The following is a 24006-nucleotide window of genomic DNA, read 5'->3' on the forward strand; positions in this document are numbered from 1 at the left end:
GAATTAGTATTATAGTTTAAATTATTAATATTCACTTTTTCCGATGAAGGGCTGTGCGTGAAGAGGAAACTGAAAGTTTTCTATGGGTACGATTTCGCTTCTCTTATTGTAGGACTGAGACAATTGTTTCGAGATAAACAGTAATCATAATCATATCGTTGTACGAGACAGCGAAAAGAAAACGTGACCGCAGTCGACGGCTGTCCGCACGGAACTGTGTAACAAGTAGTAATTGAAATTTATGACACACTATAATATTATCTGTGTAAGTAGGTAGTTTTTTGTTATTATTGTGGTCATACTATATATATGTAATGAATACTAAAAACAATCCAGTTGTAGTTTTTTTTTTATTTGTGAAAAAAAAATGTGTAATTATGACAAATAATTAACTTGTAATTGTTCTCTCAATTGTTAAAAAAAAAAACAAAAAAAAAAGTAAAAAATAATTAATTATCTATCAGTTGATATTTAAAATTCATAAGAAAATAATTTCAAAAATTTTTTAAACCACTTTATTTATAAATAATGATATACTTTAAATGTAATTACATTCTTCTTAATATTAAAAATTGTCCTCAAAATAATTAGTTTTTTAATTTGACAATTTAATGCGGAATAGTCATAGATAATATTTAAATGGATAGTACATGGATGAATGGGTAATATATTATACAGCTAAACTATAATAGTATGATTATTCAGAATCATCACTAGTATATTTTTTAAACCATAATGCAGTGTTTATTGAACTATCCATGTCTGCGGCAACAGTGCTCAATGGATGGCAGTCATCGTACATCAACAATCTTCAATAAAAACATATAATAAGTTTAACTACAGTAATAACTTCTAAATAGTAATGTAAATTTACCTAGCTGTAATGCCATGCTTCTTAAGTAGATGGTAATATGACAGACCTTGAGACGGAGGAACACGTAAATCATTTTTACCAAGTAATAAAAGTGTAGGAGCTTGAACTTTATGAACGTTCTTACACGGTGAACAATCTGCTAGTTTCATTAAAACATCTTTGGAATTTGCCAAACTATCTACTTCAGAGTAATTATAACCACCTTCTGTAATATCCCTGCAGATTAGTAATAATAAGTAATTGCTTTCTTTTAAACATTTAAAGTGTGTAGCAGACGAATTTATACAAGTACTTGCTGATGAAAATTATTCTTACCAATCTGGTATATCAGAAGTAACAAAAAGCGATAGCAAATCAATACAAGGATTTCTAGTTGATACAGCTTTAAATGTACTCTAAAATCAAACAGTTGACATGAAAAAAACGTCTGCTATAAATATAACATACCATTCAGGAATATCAGTTGTCCCAAACATAGTAATCAAATCAGTAACAGGATTCAGAGCACACACTGCTTTAAACTCAGACTGCAATTATATTATTAAATTTAAAATTATTACTGAAAGAAAAACTCTATGAGCAGCCTCAGGGGAAACATATATATTAAATATGAATCATTTCATTAATATTTTAATAAATAATTTTAATGTACAATTCACTATTAAGTAGGGATGGGCCGATACTAGAAATCGGTTTTTTTTCAAAACCGATATTTCAACCGATGCCAAAAAAAAAAACCTATCGATCAGCATGGTATTGATAGTATCATAGTTCACAAATGCACAGGTTAGGTTATCAATAATCAAATACTATAGATTATTTTATAATAATCAATGTTTTCACTTTTCTAGGTAATATTATTTGTGTTATCAGGTATCGGTTATATTAGATATCGGTTTTATGGTGGTATCGGCTCATGTTTTTTTTGTCAAAAATGTTGTTTTAACATTTCCATATATTATCGGGTATCGGTTTTATATCGGCAGCATATATCGGAATATCGGATATCGATAATAAGTGGTATCGGCCCATCCCTACTATTAAGTATTCTCTGTAGTAATAAGTACTTACTGGATATTGTCCACTTAATTGTGTAACCAAAAACCCACCATGTGAACCACCAAATAACACCAATTTTCTATTGGACCACAAAGGATTGGATTGAACTGCATTATAAACATCTTTGACATCAGCATCGCCTNTGCATTATAAACATCTTTGACATCAGCATCGCCTATATTACCAAGTAATGATTCAACATAATCTTTACCTAGGCCTGTCGATCCTCTGTAATTGACAAATAACACAGCAAAACCTAATAATATGTCAACAATAAATAACAATCGTAATTATTATTATTAACAAAATATTATCATTCATTGACATTACCTATTTGAATAAAGAATGCAGCATCAGCTATAAAAGAGTCTAAAGACGAACTATGGGGGCCACCATGAGGCCATATAATCAAAGGACAATTACTATTTTTTCGTCCATAGAAAATTGTAGTAGGTTTATCTGTAAATAAAATTAAATATTTACTTACGATGTTTGTAATCAATTTATTTGTTTGAATCTTACTGTAAAGAGTATAACCATGCTCAACAACAAAGTTTTCACTGTTAGGAAGACTATGAGATGGCGAAATTTCGTGAATGGAAATATTAGTAAAATCATATGCTTCAAATGTAGAAAGCATTTTGATGGCAAATAATTGCCCGGGCTTATTAAGCGATGATTTATAACAAACTAAAACATCATTGCAAACATCTAATACACTAACACACTCATGAAATGGTTTTGTGATTGGAAGATAATGGATGTCTTTTGACTCTAGAAAATTATTAAAAATTAGTATCTCATAAATATTTTGTTGAACATAAAACAATGTATCAACTTATAAAGTTCAACTATTACCAGTATCAATAGCAAATGTATGTATCGAGCCACCCTGAGGAGTGCTCAGCACAATAGTTTTGTTGTCATTCAGCCAACTTCTACTTGGTATTGCTTGATTATACAGGCCATAGAATGGCAATTGTTCATTGTTGACTTGAAGTATTTTATCGTCAAAATCAACAACCGTAGTAATCTAAATTTATAACAAACAATTATACTAATTTATAATGTTATAGCAATTTTCATAGATTTAGGAAATAAAATAAAATATAAATAAATAACCTCTTTTGTAGACCAATTACAAGCCATCAATTTGAAGCATGAATGATGTGGTCCACCTGCTAAGCGTTCTAACCACACAAGCTTTGTGCCATTCAAATTGAACTTGGGAGTTTTCACAGATAATTGTTCTGAATTGGAACTCAACACAGCTAAAATAATGTAAAATAATAAGTATAATTATAATAATTTAAATGGTAAGTTAAACAATGTGAAAATATGCATACACAACTATTACTAATTATATCATAAAACTTTTTTTTAGTTTTAACATAGGTAAAGCAATCTTCCTAAAGTATTACCTATTAAGAATTCAATTTTTGTTCACCAAATAATATAAATAAAAACATAATTAAAAAGATGACAGTTGAATTCATCGATATAATATAAGTATTTCTATACAGATTTAAAAGGGTAATTATTATTTAATGTAAATAATACAAACTTACTATATTGACCATCTAATGTGAGAGAAAATACATGGCTTGGACGATTAGTACAGTAAATTAGACCCAATTTACGAGGTGTGATTGTATATCCAACTGCCACGACTCCTTTTCCGTCAGGTGTCCATACTGCAGTGGCAGGATTAACATCATTTGGAATATTTGAAAGAACATCTATAGTGTCTGTTTTTATGTCACATACCACCAATACTGGAGTAATCTTTCCGACCAACTGTTCACCCCAATCTTGGCTCCAATCATATTCTTTACCCTACATACATTTTCATCATCATAATTATTAAGTAGGTATAAATAACTCACACAGTTGTAAAAATGATAAGTATATACATACCGGCACAGTTTCACTATTATCTACAACATCTTTATCAGCTGTTGCTTTTGGTTTTTGTTTATAAAATGGTTCTGACTTTGGGACTTTTTTCTCAGCAATATATACAATTTTTGTTTCATCTGGAGACCAATCTAAAGTTCCAAATTCGCCTACAAAATAATAATCCAAACGTACAAAGCAAATTAAATCAAATTTCTAATAATAAATTATGTAAATGTTGTATAATTTTTAATACTAACCATCGGCATAAATTTTTCCATGCACATCTAAAGCGCTCAAGTCATAATTTTTTACAAGTGAAAAATCGGCCCATACTTCTAAGTACTGTTTGATTTCTTTTCCAGATTCAATTTCTCTAACCACACAAAAATACTTGGTTGATTTTGAGTGTGCGCTTATCAATCTAAATGCATATCATTTATTTTTAATTTAGTAAGTTTGTCACGTTTAATGTCATAATGGTTTATATGTAATTTATTATACTCATTTGTTATATCAGTTGGTGGTGATGTTAAATTATAAGTCTTATAATCTGAAAAGACAGTTTGCCGGAACCTAGTTTTGGCTTGCCTCTCCAAAACCCTTTGAACCCAAACAGAATGAACGTTAACAGACGCTTTAGAGCAATCAAGTATTCTAGCAGATATTAGTGCCGGATATTGAGTAGCTACACGATATGCTGCTACAATTTTATCTAACTACAATGTTACAAAATTAACAATGATATTCTATAATTTGACCTTCTATGGTATTTTAATTTCTTACTTGAGCCATTTTACAAATTTGTACTTAAATATTTATATATCTATAGTTGTAGAATTTGGATAGTTCTATTAACAATAAGCAGATCCAAATTAACGGTTTACTACATAAAGCTTTGTCAGCCTTTGAACTTACGAATTGCGAAATACGAATATTTAAGTGTTTACAGTTTTGAGTGTTGAACGACAGTCAACAGACAACAGATGAACAGAACAACATTGAACGAATGAACCATAGACAAGAATACTAAGATGAACTAAGATTATAATTTGTAGATAAGATTGTTACGTGAGTACACAGATATATAAACATACTAGATAGCGCACGACTATCCGAAAAGTGTGTCTTGTTCCACCATATGCTAACACGGCAATGTTTACTAATATTCACTGATAACAGGAAATGATAAATTATAATTTTTATAAATATTCAAAACATACTCACTATTTTTTTATAGTCACTATGCAGTATTCAGAAAATACTAAATACGGAATAGACTAGAATTTGCTAGAAAGCAGAATATTAATTAATAGAAAACATTGTATGATCTAAGTTTTGGTCAAGATCATATTTCAGATGGCTAGTCGGTACAACTAACTTTTGCAACATGGGTATATAGCTAGTAGATACCTACATACAAAACTTATTAACGTAAAAGAACAATAGTGAAAGTTAGTAAACTAGATAAATTTAGTAGTAATAGTAGTATATTTATAATGTATATACTATATGGTAGATATATATTTGTATTATAAACTATAAAAGGAGTAGAGGATTTAATAAAATTAACGCATTTAGTGCCTTCTTAAGGTAGGTATATATTATAATTAAGTATAAAACAAATACATTATTACAACTGTGTGATGGGAAAATGGATGTATTCAAAGAAAATTTATTAATACAATTATACAAAATTCTAGTTTCTAAATTGTGTACATTAAGGTTTTTTAAATTTGATGTAAATATTAATAAATAATTTTCAGCTTCCTGAATAATTTTATATGCACTTTCTGATCCACTGATCAAACCACCATTATTTTTTAATATTGTGAATCGTGTTTATGAATGTACATTACAATAGTCGTGATCTGTAATATCTTTAAAAAGACATTGTTTACACGACTCACATTCAAGTGTTTTTATTATTTGTTTTATAATATAGCCTAAAATATAATAAATAATATTGTTTTTTGCTTCTTTCATATTAGTACTTTTTTGTTTTCAAATTCACAACCTAATATTTTCATTGTTGCTAAATTACTATAAGCACCGTCACAAGTAATGCCCCATACTGTTAATCCTGCATTATCAGTCAAAGTAAGTGCTGTCTTAACCAATTCTGCCTGTGTTACAGCAGTTATTTTATTTAGGAAAAAGTAGCCTATTGGTAGCTTCCATTTACCGTTTAAACTTACAAGCATGAACACAAGCGCTTCAGTTGCTAACGTTTCTGTTCCTTCAAGATCAAGTTCATTGCCTAAGTCACAAAACCCAATAAATTTGCCTTCTTTCACACCCCACAAAAATGGATATTCGAACCAGGAATTTGTCTATTTGAACATCCATGAGCAGAGCAAGTAAAAACCATTATATATTAATAAAATATATTATAAATATATTATACAATTATCTGGTGTTCACCTGCTATTTAAATACCTTTGAATTTTGATATATTTTATAATTTTAAATCAAAAAAAAACAAACAAAATTTTCAATAATTTGATTACTCATTTGTTATCAATTTTGCATAATGTAAACATTGCCGTCTTGACAAATGGCCGCCGCTGACACACATTTAATAACATCAAGTAAATGGTCGTCCGCTATCTAGTATGTTTATATATCTGTGCGTGAGTAGTGATAATGTGACCGGCTTTTGTTCTCTTCTCGTAATCTCATCATTCTCATAATAATAATTTTATTATTAAAATTGCGTCTATATACAGTTGAGTACCTATAATAATTATTTAGGTCGATAAAAAAATGTATAACGTGAAAAATAAATTAATAATACATTATGAACTAATAATCAGTGTAATATCTGCACTTACACAGTTTATGTTGATTAATTATATTATAGTCCACTGACCGTTATTATTTTTAAAAAACACGAAAAATGGTTATTTTTTACAAAAAACCAGTTTTTAACAACATCGATTTTGTTTTTTCTTTTGATACAATAAATAACCATGGACTTAAAATGCTCACCAAATATTCATGTAAGCATTTAATAAATGATAACATTTTTAAAAAATTAGGTACTCAGGATATTTAAAGGTATTAGAGATGTTCAACTTTTTTAAATTTATGTATGATGAAATTATTGTTTGTGAGTAAAAAAACCTTGAAACATAAACACACAGTGCCTCTTGATGAGTTTTTCTTACAGTAACTAAAATAAATCGAAAATACATACTGACAATTTTGTGTTAATAAGCATTCAACGTTCAAAGTGTTTACTGAAAGTTCATGAAATTCATGATATTTTTAAAATTATTTCGAAGTATAAATTTTGAAGTAGGTATAAAATTCATAAAATGCTTAATTTTATCACCTAAGACAAGAAAATTTGATGGAAGATTCCTCATAAGTTTATTTATTAGAAATTATAAAAACAAATGTATTATAATAATTTTCATACGTGAAAGCGAGTGAATCCAAAATTAAAAGAAATTTTATAATCGGACGAAGAATAACGATTTTTCTGTTGAAATTCAAAAATATTATTAAAGTGGGATGTGAGGACTTGAAATTGAGGACTTTCCGAGTATTATATTATATAGGTACTATACGTCTATACTCACATTGACATTTTCAAAATATTGGGATTAATTTCAAGCTGTAATTTATTCAAGATTTTCAAGAAGAAAAATTCGATACGTATCGATACGTACCACCTCGTATGGAAGTCCGAGTCCGATACGGGTCGGTACGTATCGCTTGTATACTGCACGTGTAACTTCTTGAACGTTCAAAATTGCCTCGATACGTATCGATACACTCCAAATTCTTCCTTGAAAACCTTGATTTATTCATGAACACAAAAAATTAATAACAATATTACAATAACATAGGTTTGTCGGTTTGTGATATTAATAAGTATGTCATTATATTAAACTACAGTAATAATTAATAGTATAGACTTCGGCAAAACTGTACCTACCTACTCAAGTTTATTTTGTAGCTGACTAAGCACAGCTGTTATCTACTTGTCCACTTTTTTGTTTGATTTTGGAAACTTCAAATTTTGTTTTTGTATTTATAAAGCTTGTATTTTTATCGTAGGTACCTATAGTGGATTATTCCAAAAAAAAGTTATCTACCTATTACATTTCTATAAAGCTGTGATGAATATTTTAAATGTATAGTATGTTATAGTTTTTTTTTTTTTATTAAGAAAGAAAATTTACAATCTGTACAGTGTACACAATAATTACAATAAGCAAATTAGATAAAGAAAAATAGAATAAAATAACATGAATGACGTGTTGAGGAAGAAACCCAATGGTAACACCTCTTTTACTAATTTAATAGGTCTCTACACCAGTATGTTATAGTTATAACATTTATTAGGTACCTAATTATAAATTTGGGAATATAAGCCGAAATAACCAGAATAGAGCATACACTTAAAATTAATACTTAGAGTACTTTACCTAAATAGTAACCTACGAAATATTACCTCGTATAAATAATATTATATTAAACAAAATATGTAGTAATAGTATATATATTATATTATTATAAATTATAGAGAATTATTGTTTGGTGTACTATAATATTATACACATAGTATATTTTCCAGTATATCTCCATCTACCACCACTGAAATTACATAAACCTATCCAAAGGGCCATAGCAACGAATAGTATCTAACAACAAATATTTCATGACCATTGACCCTTCTGGACTTATGCATGTAGGAAGAGCAATAACCTACCTATTCGTTTAGTAATTATTAGACACTATTAAAATATACCTAAGTATATTAATATGTCTTACAGGGATTTATTTAGTAAGTAATTTAAATGTTATTATATTATTGATAGGATATAACTTCATACCTACTTATTTATAGCACTAGTCCTTTATCCTCACAATAAATACCTACTTTTACAGAGTTTACTGAAGTCATGCGATCATTAGGATATCATCATCAAATATCTATGGATAGCTTCCATAGTCCAAATTTTAGTTTGGTGTCTGATATTTTGTTTTGGCTGGCACTGCGTTTCGAACCCGACACTAATTTACCACAAGAAATTGAAACATCTGAACAACGAGTTTATTTCATTCGTTCAATTGTAGAATTTTTTGTAAATATACCTAAGTTTAATTGTAAACATTATTAAGATGATTTCTAAAAAAATTAAATATTATTTTTATAGGTTCTTAAAACTAATGTCAAGTTAAATGTAAAGAAATTGTATCAAGCAGATCGAAATGCAGTAGGTGAACTACTAAAAATAACTGATTTACTTAACAACGCATTAAATACGAAACAAACTAATGAGGATGAAGGTTTCATCAAATTGGAAACTAACTTAACTTACAAAGTATTCTATTTCAAATATAATTTCTAATGGACATTTGTACGATTCACGCAGTTAATAATTATTATTATGTTAGGCCAATGAATTAAAATCGACAAGAGAATTGGCATCAAAAATCACTCAAAAAGGTGCTGTTTTATTTCGTTCTTTAGAAGAAGAAAGTGAACTACGGCCAATCAGAGATAGCCGAGTTAATGCTGCATTGGATATTAATGAAGTTGAACAAAGCCTTAAGACACTAATTCAGAAAACAAAAAAAGAAACTGAACATACAAGAGATTTGATAAAAAATATTTCTGCAACCGAAGCCAACCTGGATGCAAAAATTGCAAAACGGAGAGAAGATTTAGAAAGAAATTCAAAGAGACTTCAAACGTTGAAACAAGTGAGGTAAATATTTAGGAAATGTACAAAATTTCTAAATGATATAAATTATAAATATCCTTGATTAATTATTATTTAAATATGATTTGTAGACTAAAAATTAAATATAGCGGTAGTACCACCTACCTAGGTATACCTATCATTTATTATTTTAGATTCTGAGCAGAATGATTTATTAATTTTAAAAATTTAAAATAATGTATTTTTTATGTCTGTGTTCACAATAAGTAGTCGAAATACAGCTTTGATTTTCAACTTGAATGTTGGATTTTGATTGCAAATTGGATGTATTTGGTACTTCTGAGATGTAAATAGAAAATTCCCCAAAAAAATTATTTTTATAAATTTTTACTCAAACCCAATGTTCAAGAAAATTGATTTTTTTGAGTTAACAAAAAAATAACTACAGAATACTGTAGATTCTTAAAATTGTCATCAAAAATGTATATTAGTATTTTCTTGCATCAAAAAATGTTGATAAAAATTTGAAAAATTAATAGCTAAAATATTTTTCATCAATTGTTATTGTAGTAATTTAAAAAAGTTAAAGATACACAAGAAACATTTTTTTATAAGCATTTGAAATTCAAATTTTATAAAATCACGAAAATTTGCAAACAATATTAGTAGTTAAGTTTGTTATTTTAATTTTTTACACACAATGAAATTTTTTAATGCATTTTGGAAGAATGAATTTAACCTGCTGTACTGCTACATAAATAGTAAAATAAATTACTTTAATGGCATTGACCGGGTACGCTCAATACCTACTAGTTTCCTACTTTCTCACTTTTTAAATATTTTGTTTAAACTATAAAGGCCAGCATTCTTAGAGGAATTTGAAGACTTAGAATCTGAACTTAGACATTTATATCAAGAATATATTACAAGACAAAGATGTATAAGTTACTTAGAGCATCAACAAGAACAGGTGGCTCAGGCAGAACTAATACATATACAAGAACAACAAGTAAATTATATTTAATAGTTAGAGATTAAAATATGAGTTAATGTTTTTTATTTACACAAGGAAATGGCGAAAAAAATTATTGAAAATAATAAACAAGATGATGATTTAAAACTACTGGAAGAAGTTAATAATGAACCATACAATAACCAATTTTTAGAAAATACTCCAGATATTAGTATTAAAGGAAGAGGTAAGTAAAATACAATATTTTACCCAATATTGGCTAAATTATTTATGACTAACTAACTCTATACAATAAGTAATCATATTTAATAATACCATATGTAGTTACCAAAATTAAATTAAATCATGAAATATCCTTCTTTTATTTTTGAAATTCAAATTATGAATACATATTCATGATAAAAATGTTTTTCAATGTTTTCAGTAATTTTTATAAATATAATATTTGGATTAACTTATAATTTATTATTGTTTATTAATAATTATTTATAATTGCTTATCTACACTTTTCAGTTAGTAGTGCAGCTACAAGCAGAAACCGTGGCATGTTTGGCCGCTTATCAGACAGTGAAACAGATTCTGATTTAATGTTGGATGATGAAGAAGATTCCAATATAATGGCATCCGATGGTGAACTATCAACTTCTAGAGCAGAAAAACTAGGAAGTATTCATAGTGATAGTGGTGATAGTGACAACTGATAGATTAATAGTTTAAAAAAATAATATATTTTAATATTTTTGAGTCGTGTGTCTAACAGATGGCCCCCAAACCAAAGAAATTGATAAATATAATATATTTAATAAATTAAAATAATAATTATATTGTCTAACTGTTAAAATTATTTGACAATACAGTGAGGGATCAATAATTCGGTAATTGTTCTTTATACACCTTGTACATGGGCACCTACTTAACCTCTTGTAATTTTGTTATGAAAAATATTGAATAACATATACTGATTACCTCATGCCTTTTGATATATTAAATCATTTTAATATAATCATTGTAGTGAAATTACAGTGTTGTAAAAATCACTTATGAATTTAAATATTTATGGACATTTTATTTTCAAATATTTAAGCTACTACTCAAACATTTTTCTTTTCCTGTAATTTACTAAAAAATACCACAAATAAAGATGAGGCACAAATTTACTACAACTTTATATTACTATTACAAGTATAAAAGTTTAATAAATAAGTACATAGTACATAATTATGATAAATTTAATTACAATTGATGACATTTTTTGGGCTGACATTGAATTGAGTCCCAAAAATATTTTTGAGTTATCGGAGTTGAGTCCCTTCAGCCTATTAGTGTTCCCCAGGAGACACCAAGTGGAGGTTGGCTGTGTAGTCTCCCAAAAATGTGTGCGTTTGCTTTCATTGTTTTTAATAATAATAATCATGTATGATAAAATATTTTTTTTTTAAATAACAATAGTCATTTTATGAAATCGAAACTTAAACCCTTCAATATCTGTTATTGTTGCATATCCGATACTATGCTATAATATGATGCACAAAGTTCAAGGTAGGTAGTTATGACATTTTATCTATACGGACTCTATTCAAAGATATTAAGATAATAAGCTGGACTCAATTCAATATCACTGATTTTTTGTGTGTATTTAAGTTGTTCTCTGGATGATTTAGATTCACAATTGGACCCGGTAGGTCCAACCCAGAATAAGGACATTGTTGTTAATAAATGGCTATTGGTTGTGGGAGGAATTTTAGAATTTTTTTTTGAATATTGGTTGCCATTGGTTAATTGGGCAGATCAGGTATAAGCATGTATCATATTAAATTTTGGCACATTGCTTACCAAGGTCTCTAAGACGAGCTGTCTGCAAGATTGGCGTGTCCGTAATCAAAAAATAAAATAAAAATGAAATATATTAATAATATAGAGTTGGCCTTTTTAACGGGTAACAGAGTACAGGGGATCAGCTAGTATTATATAAACTAAGAAAAAAATATACATATTTATTTATATTGATATTTTAGTTATGTAAGAAATATTGCAAATTATAAATATTTAATTCATATTAACTATTTAATGAATTTATATTTTTAATTGTGAACTCATGGGCCTCCGCACGAAAATATTCAGTGGGGTTCATTATCTAACTGAAGAATAAATAAAAAAATTAATTAATTTAAAAAAAAAAAAAATAAATATTCAATCTTAGTCCACAAAAATAATGGAATATAATTTAATTGAGAATAGTATGAAAATTTTAGACTTAGAATAAAATATATTAAAAATATTTTTATAACATTTCACAGTTAATAAGAAATAATTGATTTAGATAGTTGATTTTTCAAAATTACTATTTAAATACTGGATAAACCATAGTGCTGCATTAATCAAACTATCCATGTCAGCGGTAACAGTACTTAATGGATGACAATCATCGTACATCAACACTCTGCAATAAAAACATAATAACTTTAACTATAGTAATAACTACTAATTATTAAAGGAAATTTACCTAGCCGTAACACCATGCTTCTTAAGTAGATGGTAATATGCCAGACCAAGACATGGAAGGACACGCAAATCTTTTTCACCAAGTAATAAAAGTGTAGGAGCTTGAACTTTATGAACGTTTTTGCACGGCGAACAATCTGCTAATTTCATTAAAATTTCTTTAGAATTTGCCAAGCTATCTACTTCAGAGAAATTGTAACCAGCTTCTGTAATGGTCCTGCAAACAAGTAAAAATAAGTAATCATTTATCTTTATTAAGCTTATTAATTGTCACTAAACTAAATACCTACTCATTTATACACTTTTATATTAAGTCTAAAATAAAACATCTTACATGAAATAGTCTACTATAAACACAGCAATACAAGTAAGTATACAACATACCAGTCAGGAACATCAGTTAACCCGAACATAGTTATCAAATCTGTAACAGGATTCAGTGCGCACACTGCTTTAAACGCTGACTGCAATTAAATTATTCAATAAATTAAAATAAAGCCGAAAAAGGTTTACTACGTATGTGAAACATTTATGTTGTATCAGGGTGCATTAATATATAGTACAGCAATATACAAAACAGTACTTACAGGATACTGTCCACTTAAATGTGTAACCAAAAATCCACCATGTGAACCACCAAATAACACCAATTTTCTATTGGACCACAAAGGATTGGATTGAACTGCATTATAAACATCTTTGACATCAGCATCGCCTATATTACCAAGTAATGATTCAACATAATCTTTACCTAGGCCTGTCGATCCTCTGTAATTGATAAATAATACAGCAAAACCTAATAACATGTCAATAATAACAAAAAAGTTATAACTAAAATAAAATAAAAAACTATAATCAAAATATTATTACAACTTGTTATTACCTATCTGAACAAAAAATGCAATATCCGCTCTAAAAAAGTCTGAAGATGATAAATGAGGGCCTCCATGAGGCCATATAATCAAAGGACAATTATTATTTTTTGGCCCATAAAAAATTGTAGTAGGTTTATCTATAAATTAAATCAAATATTTATTTATTTATTACAGATCTCAGTAATTAGTTTACATATTTCGATCTTACTGTAAAGAGTATAACCATGCTCAACAACAAAGTTGTCACTGTCAGGAAGACTACGAGATGGTGAAATTGCGTGAATGGAAATATTAGTAAAATCATATGCTCGAGTAGTAGAAAGAATTTTGATAACAAATAACTGCCCAGGTTTATTAAGTGATGATTTATAACAGACCAAGACATCGTTGCAAACATCTATTACACTAACACTTTCATGAAACGGTTTGGTGATTGGAAGATAACGAATATCTTTAGATTCTGAAAAATAATTAAAAATTTGGCTTTCAAAAATATTTTGTTGAACATAAAACTATGTATTAACTAATAAAGTAGAGATATTACCAGTATCAATAGCAAATGTATGTATTGAACCACCTTGAGGAGTGCTTAACACAATAGTTTTATCATCATTCAGCCAACAATTTTTTGGTATTGCCTGATCATATAGGCCATAGAATGGTAATTGTTCATTGCAATCAAAAGTATTGGGAAGTATTTGATTGTCAAAATCAACAACTGTAGTAATCTAGAGTAATAATATATTAATTTAAAATGTTAAGAGTAATTTTCATACAACTAAGAAATGGAATATGAATAAAATAACCTTTTTTGTAGACCAATTGCAAGACATCAGTTTAAAACATGAACTATGTGGTCCACCCGCTAAGCGTTCTAACCACACAAGCTTGGTGCCATTCAAATTGAATCTGGGATACCTCACACATAATTGTTCTGAATTGGAACTCAACACATCTATGCAATAAAATAATAACTTTATAATGTAAAATTATTAGTAAAGTATATATATATTAACTTACATGAAAATATCTATAAATTGGTATCTAATAACAAATGAACACCTATTAATTTAAAATTATAAGTAATAGAATTTATACTGCCCAATCAAGCAATTAAAATTATATTCTCAAATGAAACCACTTATAAATATTTTAGAATCATACAAATACAACAACTGTAAAAACAACTGTTTTCTACTAACCACCAGAAACTCCAAACTTACTTAACACTTCAACAAAAATACAGAATATCCATTTGAATATAAAATAACTTGGTATATGGCTTTATTAACTGTTTACATTTTTATTACAATAGGTTATATTTGATATCTCTATTCTATTAATCTAGCATTCTTTTTTTTTACACGAGAATTTGAGACTGGGCAAGTTAGTAATTTTTTTCAACTAGTTAATGTAAAATTACTTTAATACAAAAACTAACCAAGTTGGAAAATAAGTTAGTTCTAACTTTTTTTTAATTTGTAAATCAAGTTAGAAGTAATTTTTTTTTATAACTTAAAATGTAAATTTAAAACCCGTTTGTTCAAAATATGTTAGATATTAAATAAATAAATTACTCAGTGTCTCGGTATCAAACTTAAATTATTGGTGACCAAACTGATATTTTTATCGAATATCTCAACTTGTAAGTAGATAGGTAATTTATTAATAACCTCAATTTCTTGGAATCAAATTGGAATATCAGTCATTGGATCACAGAATATCAAAATAGTATGATACTATATATTTGTGTAATATAGTTAACATGTATAACAAGAATTAGGTGTACTGTATAACTAATATAAATAATTAATAAGAAATGACAAGAAAAATGTTTTTATCTTAAAATTGAAAATATGCAATATTTATTGTTAATGAGATATGATCATGGCTATAGTTTATAGATACTAATAGTCAGCACTCATCAGTTTTAAGAACCATTATAATTTTTAGAATGAAAACATAAAACAAAACTAGTTGTACTAATTGTTTTTAACGAGTTAGGTTAGATTATTCTACACATTCAATTCTACTAGTTAAGTTACAAAGTTACTAATAAAGTAACTTTCTAAATTAACTTTAACTTTCTCATTAGTTAATGACAAGCATTTTTGAGTATTTTTCATAAAGGTAATGACTAATGAGTTTCCAAAAGTATTATTCAAAAGTATATTTTTTGCTCACAAAATATGTAGGTAAGAAAAAATTAAATTTGAAAAACAAAAATACATTCATTGGTCTAGTAAAACTAGTAGTATAGCCCAAAAAATGCAATAAATATTAATACTTTAATTTTAAAAATAAACTATATTATACAAAGTAATGTACTAACCATATTGGCCATCTAATGTGAGAGAAAATACAATACTGGGACTATTGGCACAGTAAATTAAACCTAATTTACGAGGAGTGATTATGTGTCCAATTGCCACGACTCCTTTTCCGTCAGGTGTCCATACTGCAGTGGCAGGATTAACATCATTTGGAATATTTGAAAGAACATCTATAGTGTCTGTTTTTATGTCAAATACCACCAAAACTGGAGTAATCTTTCCGACCAACTGTTCACCCCAATCTTGGCTCCAATCATATTCTTTACCCTACATACATATTCATCATCATAATTATTAAGTAGGTATAAATAACTCACACAGTTGTAAAAATGATAAGTATATACATACCGGCACAGTTTCACTATTATCTACAACATCTTTATCAGCTGTTGCTTTTGGTTTTTGTTTATAAAATGGTTCTGACTTTGGGACTTTTTTCTCAGCAATATATACAATTTTTGTTTCATCTGGAGACCAATCTAAAGTTCCAAATTCGCCTACAAAATAATAATCCAAACGTACAAAGCAAATTAAATCAAATTTCTAATAATAAATTATGTAAATGTTGTATAATTTTTATTACTAACCATCGGCATAAATTTTTCCATGCACATCTAAAGCGCTCAAGTCATAATTTTTTACCAGTGAAAAATCGGCCCATACTTCTAAAAACTGTTTGATTTCATTTCCGGATTTCACTTCTCTGACCACACAAAAATATTTACTTGATTTTGAGTGTGCGCTTATCAACCTAAATGAGTATTATTAATTTTATTTTTTATTATTTTTTCATATAGGTACGCGTGAATAGTGTTCCTGCGATTTATGTGCAATTATACCTACTCATTTGTTATGTCAGTCGGCGGCGATGTTGAGGTATAAGTCTTATAATCTGAAAAGACGGTTTGCCGGAACCTGATCACCGCTTGCCTCTCCAAAACTTTTTGTATCCAAACAGAATGAACACTAACAGAAGCTTGTGAGCAATTAAGTATTCTAGCAGATATTAATTCCGGATATTGTGCGGTCACGCGATATGCTGCCACAATTGTATCCAACTGGAATGTCATACAATTAGTAATATTTGGTCAAATATATAATCCATAAACTCGTGTGCATCTTTATATATTTTTTTCTTACTTGAGCCATTTAAAAAATAGGTACCTATGTTTACTATTCCAATAATCCTACTTAAAGTCGTGCTATTCAGTTTGGATAGTTGCGTACCTAATTTACTGAACAATCCAAGCAAACTATTCTACCAAATAGGTACTATAGTACTATACTATATTACCAAACCACTTATAGTTAGGTTGGCCTTTGAACTTCCGTAGTTCAATCATATTGACCTATAGATTTCGTGCTCAGTATTCGGTATACGGTGTACCTATAGTCTATACTATCTTATCTGAAAATATCAGGATGAAGATAGTAGAATAGTGGGTTTCCACTAATTATAAACCAGCACGGTCTAAGACCGTGCGTCTGAGCCTAGATCAAATGCATAATATTTTTTATTGAACAAAGTTTTTTATTTACAATCTGCAATAATTACATTGTTATGCAGTGAGTAAATTGGAGGGGGATTATTGGCGAGAGGCGGAAGTAGCTCATTGACGGCATCTCGCGTTAATGATTTTAGGAAGAGAGTAGGTTCCTAAGAGCCTGGGTGGGTTTCCTGGAATTTGCCCGAATAAGAAGTGGGTGATAATAGGATTTGAGTGAGAACTGAAAGTTTTGTTTGTGTTTTTTATGGTTGATCGTAGCAAGTTTATGTAAGGTTGGAAATTGGAATGCAAAATGTCTTATTTATTAAGTGAGTCATTGGTGACGTACCTGCAGCGAGCGCACCTGTAAATAATCGTAGACATATAGGCTGGCATGCCTGTATTATTCTGGTGTTTGAAGGTTTGGCTGAGCCCCAAAGTTGAATGCGGTAGTAATGCATGGGTCTTAGAAGAACCATGTAAATTGTTCTTTTAGTATTTAAAGAGAAGTCGGAGTGGAGTAAGTCAAAGAAAGTGAAGTCTCGAACTGAGAGCCGTGCACTTGTTTTTTAAGCGAGGACCCCAAGTAAGGTGTTTGTCAAGTATTGGCAATACCAGATATTGAGTTTGAGCGAAATAGTGAGTATCTGGATTAAAATTATTTTAAAAAGGCGCGATTTATTTTTAAGAGTTTGAATTTTAAATTTTGACACTTGTTAAAATAAAAAAATATTTGCAATTGTTTTTTCGTTAAAATGTTCAGCTTTTAGTTTTTACAGTTAAGGTTTTCATGTCAAAAATATACATATTAATATGCTGTCGTTGTGGACTTGTGGTACACTATTTCTTGTTTTTATTCTTAATTTATCCAAAATATTGTGATAAAATACTGTATAGGCTATGTTCTATGTATTTTAAAAGCTACAGATCTGTTTCCGATGCACAATCGCCGGGAATGAGGTATATCCATTATCCACGGACTAAGATATGCCTATATCTTAGTTCGTGGGTATATCCTCTGTTTTCCTTATTCCTCCAGGAGACATCGATTCCGTTATAGGCGTAGTCCTATTGCCAACATAAAGCCGCCGAGGAAAAAGTTCTGACAATACTTAGTTCAAAGATCTCGCTACAGCCGGGATACACATGTACGGCGTACAGTAGAACTATATATATTGGGTAAGATATATATATATATATATATATATATATCCTGACAATTGTATTATTATACAAAATGCTAAACTGATCCTAAGTTACTCACTAGATCAATTATATGATAAAATGTCAATAATAGAAATACATAAAAAAAAGATCAAACACCCTAATAAGAAAAGAAAACAAGAAGTACCTCTGAAGATAACTTATATACTACAGAGATGGAAAATTAATATGTTAATAGAGCATTAAAATGATTCAATAAATTACCATATAATATTAAAGTTATTGAGAATAATTCAAGATTTAAAGTGCAATAAAACAAATGTATTTACAGTTATTTTGCTGACAGTCCCAATTCTATGTTATTAGGTCTTTTATTTGTACAATTTTGTTCTATTTTGATTTTTAAGTTTTGTTTGCATAAATAGGCATTAAAATCTTGCACACCTAATAAGTTACGAAACTAAAAGTTCTTAACTCTCAACTCCCAGCACAAGGGTCGCTTATAGGGAGTAGGGACCAGACGATTCTTAATACATGATGTAAAAATTTAATTAAGGGCCATTAATCATTATGCAATTTCGTTGTTGCCGCCCATGGAATTTGTGTTAGTCCTCAATGACAATTAATTATTAGTGCTAGTGTAATTGTATACGGGTTCCGGGTTATCTACGCACGCGCAGCAGTTCCACACGTAAATAGCATCGCCGCCCAAACATTTTTTTTTGTTCAAAACATGCTTTACAGGAAAAACTCTCACGTATCGAAGTGGTAGGATTTGATTCCTTTTTTTTCGTTAGAGGATAATTTTCTACAGGGAACATTGAACTTCAATTTTTATTTTTTGAGGTCTAAAACAAACATACTAATACAAAAAGCTTATGAAGATTGGTCATATTAAAAACTCTATCATTTTGTTTGGAAATAGAATTTTGAAAATCCGAATCCAATACGCTTTGTTAGAAGCATATCTCTTTAAACAAAAAAAGTATTGAAATCGGATCATTCTGAGGTGTGAGAGTTAAACTGTGAAGTGTAAGGCATGTTTTAGAGAAAAAAAACAGATCATATCAAGACCCTTCAATGTAACTTTGTTCAATGTATTAGTACTGTTCTTGATTTCTAATAAAATAAAAATATTTGATGAAGCTAACAATAAATCATTTAACAACCAATTTTTGGAAAATATTTCTGATATTAATATTAAACGAAGCAGCAAGTATAATTAATTGTTATATTCAATAAATAATTATATTTAACTATACTTATTACAAAAGTTAAATCATGAAATATCCTTCATTATATTTATTCAAACTAAGAATATTAAGGATTATGTTTTTCTTCTTCAATATTTTGAGCAGTTTAAAAAATTATATGCGGATATTTGGCGGATTAATAAAATATTTATTTATAGTTTTAAGTTGGAAGTGCAGCTTATCTGTGGTCGCTTATTATCAGACAGTGACAGAATACAAATCCTGATTTGATGTTTAAGGATGAAGAAGATTCTAATCTAATGACACATGACAAAGAACTTTGAACTTCTAGAGCTGAAAAAATAAGAAGTACTCAGGGATAGTGATAATAAAGATGTTAAAAAAAATAACGTTTTTTATTATTGTTAAATTTAAAATAATATGTACTAGACATATTATATTTAAATTTTTTTAACAATCTGCACAACATCTTCATCTTCAAGTTCATGGTCTTTTCCAACTTTTTGAGGCACATGTTTAACAGATGATCCCCAAACCAGAGCACTAAACATATACAATATATAAATAATAAATTATTAGAAAAAAAATGTATAGTATTGCCTTACTATTTAAATTCTTTGGCGATGGTGCGATGAAGTTTATTACAAAAATCTTCTATACTTTTCCTTTCATTATGCAAGACAATTGGAGATCCGTAATCTGGTAACTGTCCTTTAGGCTTGGTGTAACTACATAATTAAAAACATAACAAATTATTACTACTTATTATACAATACTAGCATAAGACAAGCTATTCTTGTCAAAATTTGAACTTTAAATTGCTTATAAAAAAAATTACAAATATATTTTTAATATTTTTCAACTGCCATTGTAACAATATACTAGGAGCTTTGAATTAAATTGATAAGCTTTTTGACTGACACTTTAAAAGAAAACAAATAAAACTCGAAATGTTCTTATAATTGTAAATAGCTCAAAAAGAGTCGCAATATTTCAAAAAAGATTATGGCTCCTATTATTATAAAAATTTAGTGAAAATGTCATATATTTTGAAGTTCACTAAAAACAAAATTGATTTTTTTGAAACCGGGTTTTGCGTAAAAATTTGAGTTTTTCCTGCCGCTTTTGAAAACTAAGGTGAATTTTTTACTTTTTACAATCGAAAAGTACCAAGTACCAACTAGATTCACTTTCCTACCAGAAAATATGCTGTTGAAGAAAATCAAAGCATTTTTACTGCCTCAAAAGGCGATGACACAAACTAGAGACATATCCATGACTTGAAACTGTATTGTATCATATTTTCAAATATAAGATACTTAAATTGAAAAAGGTTATTCTAAAAGAAATTTTAAAAATATCATCATATATAATACGCACAACTAATTGCATTTATTGAACTCAAACCTACTCTTATGCAAGAATGAGCACTTCTTTTAATAATTTCATTTACTCAGCAGCTCGCAGAAAATTAGTAAATTTTTTTATAAAAATATCAAGTACTTTTACTAAGAAAATATTCAACAAATTTCTTTTTAGTGGGTATTTTCAAATTTAAATAATTGTGTAGTATTGTCATCCCCCGATTTTCACTAATGAAAATATGTAATACCCTGTCAACTATCTATAGCATATATTATTATTTATAATAATTTAATACAAAGATTTTCTCAGTCAATGTTCGTGTCTTTATACAAATTTAATGCCCAACACTAAACTTATAAAAACAAAGAAATATTTTTATACGTCTTAAATGACAAGCTATAATTTTACTTAGGAATAATATTTCTTTTTAGTTGCACCACTGCTATAAACAAAGTTTAACAACTTATGTATATTACTTACATTCTAACTAATTTCAAGTATTCCCACATCTTTTCTAAAAGGTCATCAAAATTCCATTTATGGTGAGCACTTATGGGTACTGTATGAGGTATTTTATAAATGATGTCCAATTCTTCTATGCTTATTTGATCTACAACCAAACCAATAATTAATTAAATATTTATTAAATTCAATATTGTTATTAAATTCATATTACTAAAGAAATAAAATACAAACCAATTTTATTAAGTATATAGATACAAGGTAAATATATGCGATTTCCTTCAACAACATCAATAAGATCATCAGAGGTAGCATCATATCTTAGAGTAATATCAGCGTTGTGAATTCTGTACTCTGATAATATAGTTCTTACGGTATCCAAATCCAATTCACTTTGTGGTACCTGTTATAAAAAAAACCAAAATTTGAAATCGAAGTAAACATTTTTTCTAAAAATGTCTATTACCATGGTCTGTAAATTTATTCCACCCTTATCCTTTCGCCTATAAACTATATTTGGTGGCGATTTGTTAAGTCTTAATCCAAATCCTTCCAATTCGTGTTCAATTAATTTTTTATGTTTTAATGGTTTAAGAACATCCAAAACAATGAAAATCAATGAACATGTGCGAGCCACAGCAATAACTTGTCGTCCACGACCTTTACCATCCTTAGCACCTTCAATGATACCAGGTAAATCTAAAAGCTATCAATAAATATACAACAGAAGGTCAATATTTGTTCTGATATTTTTTGAGTAGAGAACAATTATGATTGGAATTATTAATACAAATTTAAAACTACTAAATATTAATCTAAATATGTAAACATTTTTGTGTGTCCATGAGAGAATAGTTAAAATTTTTATTATTATTATTAATTAGTTATTAGTTTATTACATACCTAAGACAAAGAGACTAAAACAATTTTTTTTCTTTTTAACAAGTACAACAAATGTCAACATGTAGATATTCTAAAATAAATAAATTCTGTTTTTGTTGCTCAGATTATGTTTATTCTACACTCAAAATAAGTTCAAATTAATTACTTGGATTTTAGCCCCTTTGTATTTAATACATCCAGGAACTGTGGTCAAAGTTGTAAACTCATATGCAGCAACTTCTGAATAAACACCAGCTAGATTACTCAACAATGTTGATTTACCGACAGAAGGAAAACCTGAGGAAACAAATGTAATCAAATCTTAATCATCTGTGAGATAGTTATTTAATCTTACCTACAAAACCAATTCTAGCATCTCCAGTTTTAGCTACATCAAAACCTTCTCCAGTACCTCCACCGCCACCTTTGGGCGTTATAAGTTCTCGTCGAAGTTTGGCAATACGAGCTTTCAGCAAACCTAAATGTCCAGCTGTCGCTTTATTCTTCTGAGTTCTGGCCATCTACATTAAAATGTTGTTAGTATTGTTATGTAGGTAAAAAAAAATGGTTGTACTTACCTCGGCCTCGATGGCCGAGATTCTGTCTAGTATCGTCGTCATCCTTAAGAACTATTTCAACTTATAAGGTATAAAATATTTTCAAAATCGAATGAAATCTATATTAATAATATGTTAACGTCTTATCCGGAGTAGGAGCAATAGAACTACTCCTGATCCAAGAGTAGACAGTGAGCAGCGAGTATCGAGTGTTGAGTCTTGAGTAAGTGAGATGATTTTCCGGGTATCACTATATCAGGCGTTCAGATTTCAGACCCGACTACCAAAGAAGTATACTAAGAAACGTACAATAACCTCAAAATATTATCCATGGAAAAAGCCATTCTTGTCTCTCTAATCTTCTGAGGTCGTTGTGGTCACGGTGAACATGGACCAACCATGATTGTATATTATGAACATTATGGAACAGATTAATATATTTTTATATTTTCTCACTACAACTGTCCTCCTTCGGATCTTCAATTACAGTAGTTAAATATTTTAACTTGAATAATATTTTTTTATAATACTCCAATAAGAACATAGAAAACATTGGTATTTTTATTAAATTCATCATATTTCATAATGTATAAAAATAAAAAATGAATGATGTATTGTGGTTACAGCGGTTAGTAATGGTTTATTATGTTTACGGACAATGGAATTGAAAATGTTATAAGCC

The 24006-nt window shown here is 28.6% G+C and overlaps 4 protein-coding genes and 1 long non-coding RNA gene across 8 annotated transcripts; 2 read left to right on the forward strand and 3 right to left on the reverse strand.

Annotated features, from left to right (window-relative positions):
- Positions 1–636: 636 nt before the first annotated feature.
- On the reverse strand, positions 637–4913 carry LOC111037763 (acylamino-acid-releasing enzyme-like). 3 transcript variants are annotated; one of them, XM_022320520.1, is made up of 15 exons: positions 4748–4913; positions 4616–4680; positions 4334–4548; positions 4090–4253; positions 3851–3999; positions 3502–3769; positions 3056–3204; positions 2792–2966; positions 2456–2707; positions 2264–2392; positions 2109–2189; positions 1946–2073; positions 1322–1401; positions 875–1090; positions 637–809 (listed from the first exon to the last, which is right to left on the reverse strand). In XM_022320520.1, the coding sequence occupies exons 2-15, from the start codon at positions 4622–4624 to the stop codon at positions 698–700; spliced, it is 2127 nt and encodes a 708-aa protein (XP_022176212.1). In that variant the 5' UTR covers positions 4625–4680; positions 4748–4913; the 3' UTR covers positions 637–697. The 3 variants fall into 3 exon arrangements, with proteins under 3 accessions (XP_022176212.1, XP_022176211.1, XP_022176210.1); XM_022320519.1 differs by lacking the exon at positions 1322–1401 and adding an exon at positions 1190–1269 and having other exon boundaries at positions 4616–4913; XM_022320518.1 differs by having other exon boundaries at positions 4616–4913.
- On the forward strand, positions 3143–17070 carry LOC111037765. Its single transcript, XR_002604909.1, has 3 exons — positions 3143–3249; positions 3318–3466; positions 16991–17070. It is a non-coding gene; the product is annotated as an uncharacterized LOC111037765 (long non-coding RNA).
- Positions 8018–12693, forward strand: LOC111037764 (clusterin-associated protein 1). The gene is made up of 7 exons (XM_022320522.1): positions 8018–8627; positions 8732–8928; positions 9001–9168; positions 9242–9555; positions 10369–10519; positions 10580–10709; positions 10997–12693. Exons 1-7 carry the CDS (start codon positions 8606–8608, stop codon positions 11182–11184), a joined length of 1170 nt encoding a protein of 389 aa, XP_022176214.1. The 5' UTR covers positions 8018–8605; the 3' UTR covers positions 11185–12693.
- On the reverse strand, positions 12737–17468 carry LOC111037761 (acylamino-acid-releasing enzyme-like). Of its 2 annotated transcripts, XM_022320516.1 has the most exons (13): positions 17334–17468; positions 17037–17251; positions 16781–16944; positions 16542–16690; positions 16193–16460; positions 14667–14815; positions 14405–14588; positions 14069–14320; positions 13869–13997; positions 13573–13781; positions 13370–13449; positions 12987–13202; positions 12737–12923 (listed from the first exon to the last, which is right to left on the reverse strand). In XM_022320516.1, the coding sequence occupies exons 1-13, from the start codon at positions 17340–17342 to the stop codon at positions 12800–12802; spliced, it is 2148 nt and encodes a 715-aa protein (XP_022176208.1). In that variant the 5' UTR covers positions 17343–17468; the 3' UTR covers positions 12737–12799. The 2 variants fall into 2 exon arrangements, with proteins under 2 accessions (XP_022176208.1, XP_022176209.1); XM_022320517.1 differs by lacking the exon at positions 12737–12923 and having other exon boundaries at positions 13126–13202; positions 13370–13409.
- Positions 17469–20434: 2966 nt separating this feature from the next.
- On the reverse strand, positions 20435–23594 carry LOC111037758 (GTP-binding protein 128up). Its single transcript, XM_022320510.1, has 8 exons — positions 23346–23594; positions 23123–23288; positions 22934–23064; positions 22352–22591; positions 22120–22288; positions 21904–22033; positions 20664–20786; positions 20435–20601 (listed from the first exon to the last, which is right to left on the reverse strand). Exons 1-8 carry the CDS (start codon positions 23385–23387, stop codon positions 20499–20501), a joined length of 1104 nt encoding a protein of 367 aa, XP_022176202.1. The 5' UTR covers positions 23388–23594; the 3' UTR covers positions 20435–20498.
- Between the last annotated feature and the right edge of the window lie 412 nt (positions 23595–24006).

This window comes from Myzus persicae, unplaced genomic scaffold (genome assembly GCF_001856785.1).
Source record: "Myzus persicae strain clone G006 unplaced genomic scaffold, MPER_G0061.0, whole genome shotgun sequence".
Taxonomy (NCBI): Eukaryota; Metazoa; Arthropoda; class Insecta; order Hemiptera; family Aphididae; genus Myzus; species Myzus persicae.